Genomic DNA, 16,573 nt, shown 5'->3' with positions numbered 1-16,573 from the left:
ATTCGCACATCGGATAGTGGATGACTGGAATAATCTTCTGCAAAGTACTGGAGAAGCTTCCGCTATCCAGACTATCAAAACCAGCTTTGACAAGCATTGGTGGGGGTGGGGGTGGGGGTTGATTAAAACTACCTCGAACCCTCACACATGCATTCATAATTATAGTAAAGTTTACAGGATGCAGCAACTGGGAGTTACAGGGATGATGATGATGATGATGTCATCCTGGTATTTCACAGGCAGGGTGAATAATCAATGTTTGTGCCATCCCTCAGATGGATGTTAAACTGGGCGTCCCATCTGCCAGCATTCATTCGTGGAAGTGAAAGATCTCACGGGGTCCTTCACGAATATTAGGTGAGCTGTTGCCGACACCATGAACAAATTACAAGCTCCTGCCCAAACTTTAGTCAAATGGCAGGCCTGGCCATGAAAGGCCTGGGCCAAAACAACAAGCACGCGAGAATAATTGTGGCCGTTAAAGAAGAAGATTGCCATAACCACTTTCGCCATTCAATTTTCACTGTCTCGAAATAACCGTCCAACTTCCGTACGGCTTTAATGTCTACGACAGCTTTTGGCATATTATCCCACACCCAAAACAAAACTTGGCTTTAAATACTTTTAATCTTCAAACTATCCATGGAACTTCACTTACTTGACAATTTAGAAAATGTTTCTCAAATGAATCATTTTGACAACACCGACTGCTTGTTAATCTTCATAAATTAAAATCTTAACATTTCAAACATTAAAAGACATTTTTAAAAACAAACTGTATCTTCCTCACCAAACTAAGCAAAATCAATCTTACGATCATTGTACCCCTTATGCACTGAACCTGAATGCAATTATATCATTCGTGTAAATGCAAGATGGTAACGGTTGCTATGCAATGCAGTTGAGGAAAGACAAATCAATTTCCAATGCACTGTATATTATGACAAAAAAAAAACATAATAACAATAAAACCTTAATATCTTGGACCATAGTGTCTTCGACTTTGTTTGTCAAAGGTTTTAAATGCCCCTTGTGGCATTGTTTCAATCAAACCACATGTAAGGAATGGAGGACAATAAGTCACCTAAGTTAACTGCACTTTGTACCACTTCGTTCATCCTCCAGACAAACAGCAATTTACAGGAGCACAAAGTCGAACCTTTATGGTTCGGGTGATGTGCTTGGGATCCTAGGATCCTGAGTTCAAATTCCTCTCGGCCGTTTAAATAATACCAGGTGGGGTTGACTCAGCCAGTCATCCTTCTGAGGTCGGCAGAGTGAGTACCAGCTTGCTGGGATGATTGAGCAATTTGAGTATCCTGCGTCGGAGTGGCGACCCGTCCAGGATTGTGCCCAATAGCCCAGGAGACTGCTTCGGCAGCACCGACGCTCTGTACGGAGTCTGGTCCCAATGGATGGAAAGTCGAGTAGCAAATGAAATCTTCTCTTGTATGCAGCATAAGGTTGCGGGGTAGCATTGGCTTGGGGGGGGGGGCCACTGATGCAATGCCCCTTTTTCTGGTTATGGCAGGAATTTGTAATTTGTTCATGGTGCCAGCGATAACTCACCAACTCTTCGCAAAAGGACACTGTGGGATCTTTAACATCCACCACCTAATGCCAGCAGACGGGATGCCAGTTTAACGTCCATCCGAAGGACGGCACACATTGATGAATCACCCTGCCTGCAAAACACCAGGATGACAATTTATAGTTAGCTCGGGATTCAAACACAGCTGAGACAGCTTAGAAGTGAGTGTACGTAGCTCTTGGACATCTTGTCAGCTCTCATGAATGAAATGAACTGCTGGGAGCAAGAATTGTGGTTACATTTCAAGAGGAGAAAAACATAACTTACCACATTGGTGGGAAGCTTGTGTCCTGGAAGATATTTGACATTCTCATGCTCGGTGTTTATAATCTCAGTGAGTTTTCGTCCTTGGAACATCTCTTCAAACACCCACATATTGATCGGTTCTGCAAACTTCGTCGACTGTGCCACATTATTTCCAATTATCTTGGCAATTGCAGAGCCCCTGGCGAGAAGAAAATGGAAAAAAAACACAATGTAATTACACAGAACGCCTCCCCCCCCCGCCCCCGCCCCCCCCGCCAATACCTTATCAGTCATCGGCATTTTGTGTGCACCACATGGATGTGCCAGTTTTGGGGAAGCAGGGCTGTACTATTCACGCAGTGCCCCGTGTAGGTTTGATCAGAAATTTGTTCACCAACGAATTTCACCAGATGGGACATCGACTTTAATGTCCATCCGAAGGACGGCACACACACACACACACACACACACACACACACACACACACACACACACACACACACACACACACACACACACACACACACACACACACACACACACACACACACACACATTGATGAATCTCTGCACGTGTGAAAAAAATCAGGATGACAGTTTATAGATGGACTGCGATTCGAACACAGACTAAACAACGTAGAGCAGAGTGTGCCCTACCTCTAGGCCATCCTGCCAGCCCAACTTACGAGAAGAAGTCATGCAATGGATTGCCAAACACAAAGCTTGTTTCATATTGCCTCATTAACCTACACACACGTGAAGCGAAAAACGAGGTTAAGGAATTGGCTCACTGTCTATCTTTGTCTCTGCAGACATCAGTCTATGATTAAGGAAGTACTTAATTGCAATTGAATCGTCTATTTTGAACACCGTAGAACACGAACCTGGAGTTTAGCAATATTTTAGTTCTGAATTTGGCAACGTGTACAGAATCTCGTCTTGATCACATCTGCGCACAGAGCAAGGTTTTTTTTTTTTACTCTGTCTACTTGTCTGGCAGTCAAGCAAAATTGAAAAATCGTACCAAACAGGAAACTTACTGGCTTTAGGGATGTCATAAAGGACACAAACAACAGGTATGAATAACGAATTTAGCGTGTTAAATAAGGTGCTGTAAAAGACGGTGAATAAACTGTGGTTTACTTCCAAAAGAAAAAAATGTTGTTTTTTCCTATAATCTTTAAAACATTTGTTTGACTTGTATACTTGAACACGGTCGAACACAAATCACCTTCTTGTCACTTTAAGAAACCTTGCCGTTAGCAGTGCATGGGATAAAATAGTTCTGCTGTCTCACACCTAAAGGGCAGAGTAACTGTGAGATTCAATAGTCATACAAATATGGCGGTGTCTCGTACTCTTTGTATAGTGCAAAACTCAAAGCAAGAGTTTGAAAGACCCTTCCCATGTCCTTTTTCACAAGACTGCACAGGGTAAGGTGGTCTCTGAACTCAAACCTGTCTGACTAGATGGTGCAGAGGTAGTGCACTTGCCTTCAATAAGTCATTTGATTCTAGGTCTGATTATAACTCTTATTCTGGTGTTTTATAAATGCGCACGCAAGGTTTTACACCAATGTGTTGCCGAGCTGTCTGCAGGCATTGTTGCTGGTAGACTTCCAAGTACCTGACGTATCATTCGCAAAGATTATGTGATTGTCGCAAGCTCACTGATCAAATTCCAAATTCCTGCGGTGACGAGCTTTACAATGTCGAAATGCGAAGATAGGCCTCTGGTACCCTATCGACCACACTGAACCAATGTCCCACAGCAGTGCCTGAAACATGGCTGGGTTAAATAGCAACAACAATAACAATAGAAAACTCGAGTGATTCTTGGGTCCCAAATGAAGTATCAACCTCAAACAAAACATATAAACTAGAACGGCAATCCGTAGAGCGCATACCTACGCCAGGCAGAAGAGTTTACGTTTTTTGTGCCATCAATACACTGGATCTACATCCGGACCCTAACCAAATCTAAGTCGGATTGTTTTTCTCACCTACCCAACTCATCCTAGTTTCGTCTGAATCCATCCATAACTTTTTGAAATATCGTGCTATATATAGTTTTTGGGCTCATCTCTCAATGGTGAAGAATCTCTTTTAAAATTCTAGTATTCGGATCTGAATGCGGATCTTCACCAAAATTCTCATCAATTCGACCTAGTCACACACCCAACCTGTCCACCAAGTTTCATCTGAATCCACCCATAACCTTTTGAGATACCCTACTCACAGACACATAAACAGACAGACAAACAGGAGTCAAATTTTGGACCCTATAGAGAGACAGACAGACAAACACGGGTGAAAATATAACCTGGCTGTTCACCTTCGGTGACGGAGGTAACAGATTTGTCAGCACCAAGACCCGCGGTGGTGCATGCTGTGACCTACTGGTGCATGCTGTGACCTACGTGTGTTGAATAACTGGCATTATGATTACATGCTTGACGCGGAAATTAAATAAACAAACCCTCGGATCCATTGTCAAATACTTTGCTCACTAGTGGGCCCCGTTGGTCCATTGGACCACATTTTCATTGGTCTTCACAACCTTGAAGCATACCTGCCTACTGTAGTGCTCGAGCATCAGCTTGCCTTTCAGCAAGCGCAGATGTGCTTGGGGCCAGCATGGGGATTGTATATTCGTTATTATTATTGCCAAATGATACGACCATTGTGATTGTTGTTAATATTATTAGTATTAATTAATATATGCTTTATTATGATGTCATGATTCTTTTTGTTATTTTGCAATTAGAATGCCAAGCCGTGGAAAGGACCAGCTCGAAACACCGAAACACGGTGTGCATTTAAAGCATGGCAAATTTTCCGGGTTCTTTGTAGTTAATTCAGCTAATCGACTCCAGAGATCATGACGATTATTTTTGTGCGTCGCACTCCACATTAGAACGCTCCAGTAGAACTCTGCAAAAAACAACAAGCCACATACACACACCCCTAAACTATCATTATTCCTGTCCCGGTGCACAAAGATGCGCCTATGCAAGTCAATTTGCACACCAAACCCAAAAGACGTGGAAAATTCCACATGGTGACAAGACAGCATCTGATGTGGTTAAAACATGCTGCTGCGCGTTATTGTAAATCACACACACACACAAGATTATGCATGTTGCAAATGGACACCAATGTAGACCATTGAATAAACAAGCAGTCATAGACTGGTACTTACGAAATCGTCAACTTGACCTCTGACCTTGTCTAATAAAAGCTGTCTCTAGAGAAGGTAGCGACGCAAACCAGAATTTTCTACGATGATTCTGTACCAAACCATCAAAAATCGAATGTTTGACCTCACTGTGACCTTGACCTTTGACCGATTTTGACCAAAATCTAAGCAGCGCAAGCCATCACCCTCCTGAACCACGTGGTGTAATTTGACATTGGTAGCTTATTCCGTTCTTGAGTTATCATGTTTTGGATGTTTGACCTCACTGTGACGTTGACCTTTGACCGATTTTGCCCAAAATCTAATCAGCGCTAGCCATCACCCTCCTGAATCACGTGGTGTAATTTGACATTGGTAGCTTCTTCCCTTCTCGAGTTATCGTGTCTACAAACAAACACACAAACACACACACAAACACACAAACAGAGGACGGAAGTGATCAATATACTTACGAAATCTTTAGATTTCGCAAGTAAAAAAACAAAAAAAATTCAAAAAAAAATAAAGGATTTCAAACAGCAGAACTGGAAAACCCATCTCAACCAAAAAACATTCATCACAGTCTTTACCTATTTTACCCACCTGTTCAGATTCCATAGCAATCTCTAAATATACCCGATTTCCAAGATGACCAATTTCCTTGCCTCATTCGAGAAGGATGAGAATGGGAAGGAAAGTATTCACGAGACAAAAAAACAGGGAATTCACATACGACTGATAGCCTTGGAAGACGAAAAAACAAAGCCATTAGAAAAAGTGAACATTATTTACAAGCCATCCGATCAGCTCAACCTCAGAATGTACCTTGACCTCGTGGAGACTGTCGTTTTGATATTCAGAGTGCGGTCGATCACCCAAAGACTACGTAGGACCACCACCACGACTGAACGAGTGAAGAATTACTTTGGCCATCCAAGAAGTTTACATTGATCTCGCAAACACCAGCGGAACATCAATACAAACTATTTAAAGGCATCAAATCAACGTGCAACGTCTACAACTTAAACAAACTAATTCTCCAAGTTAACATTTCACATCTAAAAAGCAAAGGAAACAGAAAAATTATTCTTATTTGAGCACGCTAAGTTTTGTGGTGAACAGCAGTTTTTAAATCATTATTCTCTGCACAAGCAAAGCCTTCATTTTGCTACACAATGGCTGTCTGTTACCCACAAAGAAAAAAAAGGAATTGCATAAGGAGCAAACTACATATTACACATGGATTTTCAACACCCTACCTCCACCCTCTCTACCCATACAGATGACCACAACAGATGCTGCTCCCCCACTTCACTCAATCTCATCTCCCACCAAACTTCCCTTTCCTTCTCTCAGAGCACCTCTCACAGTCCAATACTCACTCTCCCTTGTCTATTTCCTCTTCTCAAGAGACATTCTATTCTCCCCAACCACTAACTCAAGGAGAATATTCCTTCGGAGGGGGCCCAGATTACCTGGCAAGCAGCAGAGGTACAGAAAATACAACAGAACAAAAATAAAGGTGTCGGATTGAGTGCGATTATCAATTTACTTCTCCATATTCTCATAAAATAAAAGTTTGTTGAAAATTTCATGAGAAAAGCTCAAATGATAAATAAATTAATATCCTGGATACAAGCACGGACGGACACACACACAAGCACGGACGGACACACACACACACACACACACACACACACACACACCGAGGTGGAGGGAGGGGCTTGAGCCCCCCCCAATCCTCTCCTACATTGCGCCACTGTTGACCTCACCCTCCTCCCCATTGTTACCTTGGTGACTCAATAAATGGACAACCTCACCATGATCCTGTGACGTAACAATGTAATAAATAAATATCTGTGAGGTTGGTCATGTTAAAACTACGTACCTAAAATAAGTTAAGTTCAACATACAAGAAGCACACAAAATCAGATTCCATCAACTACAGACCAGTGAATTCCCCACCAATTACAAGCAAATCCATGGAATCCCTTATTGCTCCTGATGTCAAACCTTTCCTGTTTTAATGCAGTCTGATCTCCAACCATCAGTTTGGATTCAGCCCCAGTCACTCAACCCTGGACAGGCTTCTACTCCCCTCTCAGCAATGGTTGGAGACTCAAAACCTCAATCATGGTCAGGTGAGTCTCCTCAGATATACCTCAGGCATTCCACTCAGTCTGGCATCTTGTTTCGCTTGACAAGTTTCTGCCTGTGGCACTTAAGCCCCCCCCCCCATCCCCATCATTGCTGGACCTGTGTCTGACTTCCTTCACTCATGCAGTCCACATGTTGCTGGCAATGGAGCCCTCTCCTCCCCTCTCCAAGGCAGTGTATCGAGCCCACTCTTGTCCCTAATCTATCTATAATTCCAGCAATGTGTGTGTGTGTATGTGTGTATGTGTGTATGTGTGTGTGTGACCGCTGTTTCTCAACAACCACTGGTCCGATCTAATTGAAACTTGCCAGGTATATTGCTGGGGACCTGAGGATGTGCCTTTTCAAGGTTTGATATTAATCGGACAAGCGGTTCCCAAGTTATGGCCATTTAATTACCAAACCAATGACAAGACACGTTGTTGCGTGGGCGTGGCCGATGGGGAAGGGAAGCTCAACTGCATTCCCCATTACGGGTTACAACGTACGGGCTTCCGGATAATGATGACTTCATGTATTCTAATAATTTCTAGATTTCTTATGCACATTTATACATAAACACAATGCCCCAAGTTATGATCGTTTTCATATTAGACGGTGCATAAATTTCGGAAACATCAGAGTTAGCTGGTATGCTCCGAAGCAGGAAGTAAATTATTTTTTGCACGTTTTTTTTTTTCGTGTATTCTAATAATTTCTCGATTTCTCATGCGCATTTATACATAAACACAATGCCCCAAGTTATGATCGTTTTCATATTAGACGGGGCATAAATTTGGGTAACATCAGAGTGCTGGTATGCTCCGAAGCAGGAAGTAAATTATTTTTGCACGTTTTTTTTTTCTCCTCTTTCCTCTTCTCTTTTTGTTTTTCCTTGCAATGACATTGGGAAAAGGCAAAATACGTTGGCGCAAATTGAATAATTGGCCATTAAAACTAAATTGCGAATAATCGTAACTGCCATATGTGAACTTCCGGACAGTGAGGACTACTGTATTCTTTCTCGATTTTCTTAAACCCAATACCCCAATCCAGTCAGTGACGATTACTGTATTCTTTCTCGACTTTTTTCTTGATTTATCGACTTACTGTATTCTTTCTTTCTCGATTTCTGTACTTTCTTAAACACAATGCCCCCAATCCAATCGTCATTTACGACAGTGAAGGAACGAAGCTGCGCATCATGCACGTGCAATGGAATCCAACGAAGCACGAGCTGCTCACTTGACACGCGACGCAACGCGCATGACAAGGCATCGTGCAACTCAAACGGATGAAGAACGAACTGCTCGCTTTGCAGACAACACTGAACGTGAGGCAAGGCATCGCGCAGCTGAAACAGATGAAGAACGAACTGCTCGCTTGGCAGACAACACTGGACGCGAAGCAAGGCATCGTTCAGAAGAAACGGATGAAGAACGAACTGCTTGCTTGGCAGACAACACTGGACGCAAGGCAAGGCGCCGTGCAGAAGAAACGGATGAAGAACGAGCTGCTCGCTTGACACGCGATGCTACGCACGTGACAAGGTGTCGTGCAGCTGAAATGGATGAAGAACGAACTGCTCGCTTGGCAGACAACACTGAACGTGAGGCAAGGCATCGTGCAGCTGAAACGGATGAATAACGAACTGCTCGCTTGGCAGACAACATTGAACGTGAGGCAAGGCGTCGTGCAGCAGAAACGGATGAAGAACGAACTGCTTGCTTGGCAGACAACACTGGACGTGAGGCAAGGCGCCGTGCAGAGGAAACGGATGAAGAACGAGCTGCTCGCTTGACACGCGACGCTACGCGCGTGACAAGGTGTCGTGCAGCTGAAACGGATGAAGAACGAACTGCTCGCTTGGCAGACAACACTGGACGCGAGGCAAGACGTCGTGCAGAAGAAATCCCTCACCAGCGAGAAGACCGGCAAGTAAGGGATGCCCTGCGCCATCAGGACGTACACCTTGCGAGACTAGAGCAGGCTCACCGTGAGAATCGCAACCTTGCTCGATACGATGATGCAGATTTCTTCCGAGAGCAACTTCATGTTGAGTACAGGCACGCGTTGAGCAGGACCTCATTATTTCAATGCACTAAATGCTCACATTGTGATGCTTTTGTGTGGACCGAGGAGAGAAGAGGATTTTGCTGCAACCACGGCAAGGTCGACCTCGGGCACGTGAGAGCGAAGGAACAGCCTGTGTGGCTATTTCTGGCATGCAGTTTGAAAGTTTTTTTTTGTTTTGTTTTGTTTGCACCTACGGGCACGCACTGGTCTACATAAATGACCTCTCCAATGGTCTGGAAAACCCTCTCCATTTTTGCAGATGACTGGACATTTTGTCATACAGTACTATACCCCCTTCATTCTCTGAAGCAGACTGCAACTGCAGCACTATGCTGATCTGGAATTGATTACATACTGGTATAATAAATGGAACATGTCCTTCAATCCTGGAAAATCTTAACGTCGTCCCTGTCATTCTGGAAGGATCAGCAAACTCACCTACCTGTAAAAAAAATGTTTTGGTCAACCACTGGAAGATATCCAGTCTCTTGAACTTCTCAGCCTCACCATCAGCCATAACCTCTACTCGGCCGACCACATAGCAAAGCTGGCCTCAAAAGCCACCCGCAGACCGAGCATCCTCCATAGATCCAATTCTTTCCTTGGAAAAATCAGAACCACTCACAGTCTACAAGGTCTTTGTCCATAGTTCAATGGAGTACTGCTCTCCACTATGGGTTGGAGCCCCAGTATCACATTCGTCCCTCCTGGATACTGTGGAATCTAAAGCTCTGAACACGATTGGAGTCTCCTGCGACGAGGAAAAGGCACAATGCCTGTTGCTTTCACATCGTAAGCAGTTTGATTTTTCTACAGACTCTTCTTCAATATTGCTTTCTCTACTCTCTCAGTCCTCAGCCCTCAATAAACTGCAGGATGCATACCTTCGTTGAGGAACCATCTCTGGTTAAATTTCCATAATCCATGCTGACTGTTCACATGAATCCCTTTGCTCATCACTCCTTCCATCTGTGGAACCACTTTCCAGAGGCCGTTATTCCTCAATCAACTTCAGGGCTGCAAGCAGGCAGTGAGTGCACTGTTTACCTCGTGTCATCCCCCATCCTGACACAGGATCTTTATTACACCCATGAATCCTTCCCAAGTCAACCCTCTTCCTTGTGGGTTTCGTTGTTTCTCCACTTCTGGCTCTTCCTTTATGCCCTTGCTGGTCATGCCCAATTGTTGCCCCACCACCCAACTGTCAATTGAACCTTGCTCTTCCATGAGACTCTTGTGGAAAAAAGAAAGAAAGAAAAACAAGGGTTCAAGCCACAAGGGTACAGGATTTGTGATCAATGATCATCACAATAGTAAGGAATACCACAAACTTTATTTCTTGCAAAATGGAAGATTTGCAAGTACAGTATATTGGTCGGTCAACTTTGTTATCCCGTCTGTCTGTCAATCGTAGACAGGTCACAATTCTAAACTGATCATAATGAAACTTTACCAAGCTGTAGAGGTAGTCACAACTGAGAAGCCCATTGCTTGAAGTCAAAGGTCATCTTGAGGCCAGACATCGAAAATCATTTCACATCCAATTGACCGAAAGTTGAACAGAATTTGGATATTTGCTCACTGAATAGGGAAAACAACTATTTTTGAGGTCAAAAGGTCAACTCAAGGTCAAACTCCTGAAATCATCAAATTTCATTTGAAAAATTGTCACTTTTCATCTGATAGAGCTGAGCTTTGATCAAGATTGTCAGTTTTAATCTTAATGAAATGGACAATTTGATGTATCCATGGCAACCTTTTTTTGAGGGTATAGGGGGGCCGGGGGGGGGGTAGGATTTTGTAACAATTTAAGGGGACATAGGTTATTTGAAAACTCCTTTGGTGCGTTGATGATGATGATGATGATGATGATGATGATGATGATGATGATGATGATGATGATGATGATGCAGAATTTTGTTGCGTATGTAGTGGAGGGATGGATTTGTACGACCTTGAATAAAGTTTAGAACAAAACCAATGAGGAAATCGTTTTTTTGATACTATAATGGTAGTGTCAATGAAACAATCTCTGGGAAGTGAAGCCCACTACGGATATATTATATTGTTACGAATTCGCGCCCACCGGCGTGCGAACGACCGCTTCTCACTAATAGTAGCCGCTCACCCACCGGACGGACAATTCAGTCGTGACCTTCCGGAACCCTGTCACGGGTGGGTCTTCAACCCCACCACGGCCTAGCCAATTTTCTACCCGCGCAAAATAGGGTCAATTGGCGAATATCGATATACCTAAGTACCTGCACGGGTAGCCAACCGGGAGACCGTACCTCGACGCAGGTCGGCTTGGACACGAACCGCTCAAGCAGTCCGTTCCATTCTGCAGCGATAACCGAGCGGGTATTATCGCCCGACCTCGCCGGATCCGATTTTATTTAACGGGTATTTAAAACCCAACTAATATTCCGAGATGCAATATGGCGTTCCAATGGGGGAAAAAAAAAGACACGACGAACGGGTTACATTTCGACGAGCCCATTTATTATACACGTATGTACAGCTATGCAATCAATGCAGGTATTCAAAAACACGTATACAGGCAAACAATCATGCACGGGACAGGGACAAAGACACGAGCAAGGTGAAAGCACTACGACCGTCTATCAGCAATTATCTAGTCACTCAACAGTTTTTACTTACAGGACACGGCGCCACCAACATTCATTCAAAAAGAAAGGAAAAGGCCACCCTCAAAGACGAGGGCGCCAGACAGGGTCCGTAGACCTTTATGGCGTGGAGCCTGGATGACCGAACGGACCCCACGAGACCGTTGCAGGTTACCTGCACCCTCGTGGTGCGATGGTGGGCGAGCTCTCTCCGGCGCTCTCCTCCCGGGTGCGCAGGCTGCGTGGCAGAGCTGCAAAGCGGCGCCTCCATCCACGTCCTTCGTGCCTCGACCCAGACCACCGCACACAACTTGGTGCGCCCAAAGAGAAGGCACCACCTCGACGACGACAAAAAGCCCCCAACAACTCAACTCTTGACTTGGTGTCCTGCGCGCCCTTATATCCCCCAGTTCCAACGCCTCGCTCCTCCCCGTTTATTGCTCCGCCCCCCCCTTCCAGCTCCTGCGGGAAGCTTCCAGAAAAGGGGCGTGCCCTCTCGCCCTCCTCCCCACGCGCCTCGCGGGGGCCGAGAGAATCATTCTTGGCACATGTTCAGGGAGATTCATTCCCCCAAAATCAGGCCCCTCCTTCACATGACCTTTGACCCGCATCGCCCTTGCCCCACACCAAAGCGCGGGGAAAACAGGTGGGAACAACAAGGTGGGAGAATCAGGCGGGAAAATCCGCGCACCATCGGAACTCCTCTGGTTTCTTTCGCTTCGTAGAGACGGTTTACATGAGCGGAGAGGGTTGTGATGTGGTTTGTGGAGAAAGGGATCGGCAGTTGGTGTTGCGGGGAAGGTGGTTAGGTGATTGTGGTTGTTGCGGTTTGAGGAAATCGTGGTTGTTGCGGTTTGAGGTGATCGTGGTTGTTGCGGTTTGAGGCGATCGTGGTTGTTGCGGCTTGAGGCGATCGTGGTTGTTGCGGTTTGAGGAGATCGTGGTTGTTGTGGTTTGAGGTGATCGTGGTTGTTGGTCCAAAATAACGATAGTAAAGAAAAACGGCTATCTCAAAGGATCACAGCCTTGTGATACGAATAATTCCCATAAAACAACTGTGGGGAAATCTAACTGAACACAGACTTATCGAGCTAACTGAACTAAGGACCTTTATGGTGTTCTGCAAATTTCCACAGACGTTTATATATGTATATATATTGTTACGGATTTGGAAGCCTCCTGCACACAGACAGTCAGCAGTCCCAAAGTTAAGTTATTTCATTAAGTATATGTGTATCCCCTGTGTAGTTAGAATATGTAGTTAGAAACCATCCCCTGTATCTAACGGGAATTTCATGTGTGCGCTGCGAGTTATTTTCTCGTTCGTTTTATACATCAATTCCCTTCACTTCTTTGCACCATCGACGCCATTGCCCACGTGCGTTCGACCACAGACGTGAGCGGAGCTTTCCTCACCTCGGAGCTCTGACTCCGCAGGAAAGGAGGGGGTCCCCCCCCTGTCCAATCACGGATGGCCAGCACATCACCCCACGAAACCCTATCCAATCAAGGCAAAGATTACCTCAGGACAGACCCCTCCCATCTCACTCGAGGAATGAATAATAGGAGTGGCGACCTGTCCAGGAGTGTGCCCAATAGCCAAGAAGAAGAAGCCTCGTCGCCTTGTCCGTTCTCATCTTGCCTGCAAGTGCTCGTCTCGTCTGGTCTGTTCTCGCTTACTGGCGTCTGTTGCGTCATTCCCGATTCCTGGTGCTTGATGCGGTGACGAAGGTGTGGGTTTGAGTGCCCCCCCCCCCGAACCAGCTCGTCTCGACCAGACCGCACTAGGCGGAAAGGTGCCCGACCGAACTCTTACCCTCAGCTCGCCTTCCCTCCTGAAGGGTCCAATAAAGACCCGACGGGATCCATTGTGTGTGTGTGTGTGTGTGTGTGTGTGTGTGTGTGTGTGTGTGTGTGTGTGTGTGTGTCACCAGTCTGTTAATTAGAATTGTTCAGTGCTTTTCGCTCACTGTACATTGCATATCATATTCGTGATCAAGTCTGCTCTGTGTCTCCCCTCCCTATTGTAAATAAACCCCTGTTAAATGTTCCAGTTCGTTGCCTGTTGTTTCTACCATTGACCCAGCACAGTGCGGGCTTGAGAAGTAGTGAGGCCGTTCGTGCCGCAAGTCGTCATTGGGACCGGCGCGGCTCTGGTAACTCCCACTCGGTTACGCCGGACCCGAGTCGGTACACGCGACTCGGTTCGGACAGAGCCGGCCGAGGGTGTGGTTTCCCCGGTAGTTGGATGGCATGAGTACTTAGGTAAATTGGAATTAGACAAGTGGACCCGACCTCACGCCGTCAAAATATTGGCAACCACGGTCCGCTAAGGGACCCGTCGACCCCGGAGTTATCTGGGTTGACGACCTTCAATTTCGGTGTTCGGTGGGAGACGGCTCTACTGCTCCATCCAGCGGTCGTCCTCGCACCCGACCCCCAACAATATTATATATATATATATATATATATATATATATATATATATATATATATATATATATATATATATATATATATATATATATATATATACACGGATAGGAAACCAGCTTGGATGTTTTGTCCGCACAAGCCGTGACTCAGACGTCACATTCATGTGAAGTAAAAGTTTTGAAAACTCGATCCGACATGAGGGGGAGCAAACGCCCGATAATTATCTTAAACATCGTCCGTCAAATTAAAAAAAAATAATCGTTTACTTCATCGACTTCGATGGAAATGTGTCGAATGTCTCCAACTCACCAATTTCCCGATCCAAGAATGGCGATCTTTTTACGGCCAGACATGATACTAAACCAACAGTACACACACGACTACCGACTCAGTCTCCACTACAACCCCAACGACCGAATCAGCCGCTCCTCAGCACCACCACGTTCTCCGACTCGGAATCACACTGGGAGGAGTCAACAAGCTACGTCACTGCAAATGTCGTTTTCGTTATTTAATTTTCCTTCATTCTGCAACGATGATATATTTTTTTTAATAATAATCTTCTTCCTCTTCTTTTTTTGATACGACTTGAAATCGCCACGCAACCGTGACCTTCGGTTGTCATGACAACACGTTGGCCAACGCCTTCTCGGTTTTTCCTTATAACAGCGGTTATAATAGTCCCGATAATTTATGTATTCCAAAGGTAGACATTAAACGGGGAATAAATACACTTTGTGTAATTCAAGGAGCGCAAAGGCGTCGACCGAATTTTGAAGGCTCTATTGCGATCCACACCGTCATGGCCGCAATAACATGCAGTAGAATTAATCAATGGCATCGAGAAAAAGTGAAAACGAGTGATCGCGAGACGAAACTAGAACTAATAAACGTTCGAGGTAGAAAGGTTGATGTTTTTTTTTTTTTCAATTGGTGTTCATACGCAACAATAAGCAAAGAACGTTGGTGTAGGAGGCCATTCGGCCCATCATGCCCGTGTTACACCACTTACACCAACACGAGAGACCATCAGCCATCAACACACAACCTCAATAGTCAATACCGACATGTCTTGTCAATACCCTGATACTCCTCTATCTCTAATACGTTGAGGTATATAATAATATGTCCTTTCTCGGATGTGGTGACAAAATCTTCACACAATGTTCCAGGAGAGGCGTCAATAAATCCCTTTATTGTGTTAACACGAAACCTCTTGATTTATAATGAATCCCCTAATACGAAGACAACCCAAAAGTGTGTTGGCTTCACGTCGATCCGCCTGGCGCAGTGCTGTCTGCTTACCGCCTTACCCCCTGTCATGTGCACATGTTATTAGCCCCCAGGCCGCAGATTCCTCCACTGTGTGGCACACTCTCACACTGTCCCATGCGTGATGTATTCCCTATTATTATTACAAGGGGTTACAAGGAACTAGAACGCAGGAGGAGGCCATCGGGCCCATGAAGCCTGCACAATCCCTACCCCCAACCCAACTCCCCCTCCCAAACCCCCACCCCGCTACGGCCTACCCCTCCAAAACCGCCACCCCCCACGTCCCTACCCCTCCCAAACTCCCAACCCTCCTCCCTACCCCCTCCCAAATCGCCACCCCCCAAGTCCCTACCCCCTCCCAATCCCCCCAACCCTCGTCCCTTCCCCCTCCCAAACCCGTCACCCCCCCTCCCTACCTCCCTATTTAGAAAGCTGACTCCAAACCCCATTATCCAAATTGTTAATGTGATTTTTAAATTATCATTCTCGAACTGATCCCTCAGGTAAGTGTTCTTATCTGCACAGCCAGGTGTTTGATATATGCTTGAGCGCCATCTGCCGAACACTACTCAGTTGGAACCACTGTGGGACAAAGAAGTACACGGTTGTCTCCGGCCTCGTCTCTTCTTACTCATATTGTCCGTGAAACGCATTACAAAGTATGTACCTCATGACTTACGTCCTCCCAACCAGACAATCTCCCATGACTTACATTTTCCCATGACTTACATTCGCCCAACCAAACAATCTCCCATGACTTACATTCACCCAGCCAGACAATCTCCCATGACTTACATTCGCCCAACCAGACAATCTCCCATGACTTACATTCGCCCAACCAGACAATCTCCCATGACTTACATTCGCCCAACCAAACAATCTCCCATGACTTACATTCACCCAGACAATCTCCCATGACTTACATTCTCCCATGACTTACATTCGCCCAACCAGACAATCTCCTATGACTTACATTCACCCAGCCAGACAATCTCCCATGACTTACATT

At 45.3% G+C, this 16,573-nt stretch overlaps 1 protein-coding gene across 2 annotated transcripts in view; it reads right to left on the bottom strand.

The window, feature by feature from the left end:
- The window catches only part of LOC147029387 (glycerol-3-phosphate dehydrogenase [NAD(+)], cytoplasmic-like), a 54,288-nt gene that overhangs the window by 30,381 nt on the left and 7,334 nt on the right, over positions 1-16,573 (bottom strand). The window contains exons 1-2 of one of the 2 annotated variants that reach the window (XM_085872416.1): positions 14,599-14,873; positions 1,859-2,036 (exon numbers count right to left, since the gene is read on the bottom strand). In XM_085872416.1, coding sequence (XP_085728542.1) covers positions 1,859-2,036; positions 14,599-14,642 — 222 coding nt within the window. In that variant the 5' untranslated portion in view covers positions 14,643-14,873. Of the gene's footprint in view, positions 1-1,858; positions 2,037-14,598; positions 14,874-16,573 lie in introns of those variants that run through there. The other variant, XM_085872415.1, reaches the window with a different exon arrangement.

Source organism: Eptatretus burgeri, chromosome 3 (assembly GCF_056783735.1).
Source record: "Eptatretus burgeri isolate ZD-2024b chromosome 3, Ebu_testis_v1, whole genome shotgun sequence".
Lineage (NCBI taxonomy): Eukaryota > Metazoa > Chordata > Myxini > Myxiniformes > Myxinidae > Eptatretus > Eptatretus burgeri.
Note: the sequence above shows the minus strand (reverse complement) of the source record. Positions and strands in the feature narration are given on the sequence as shown.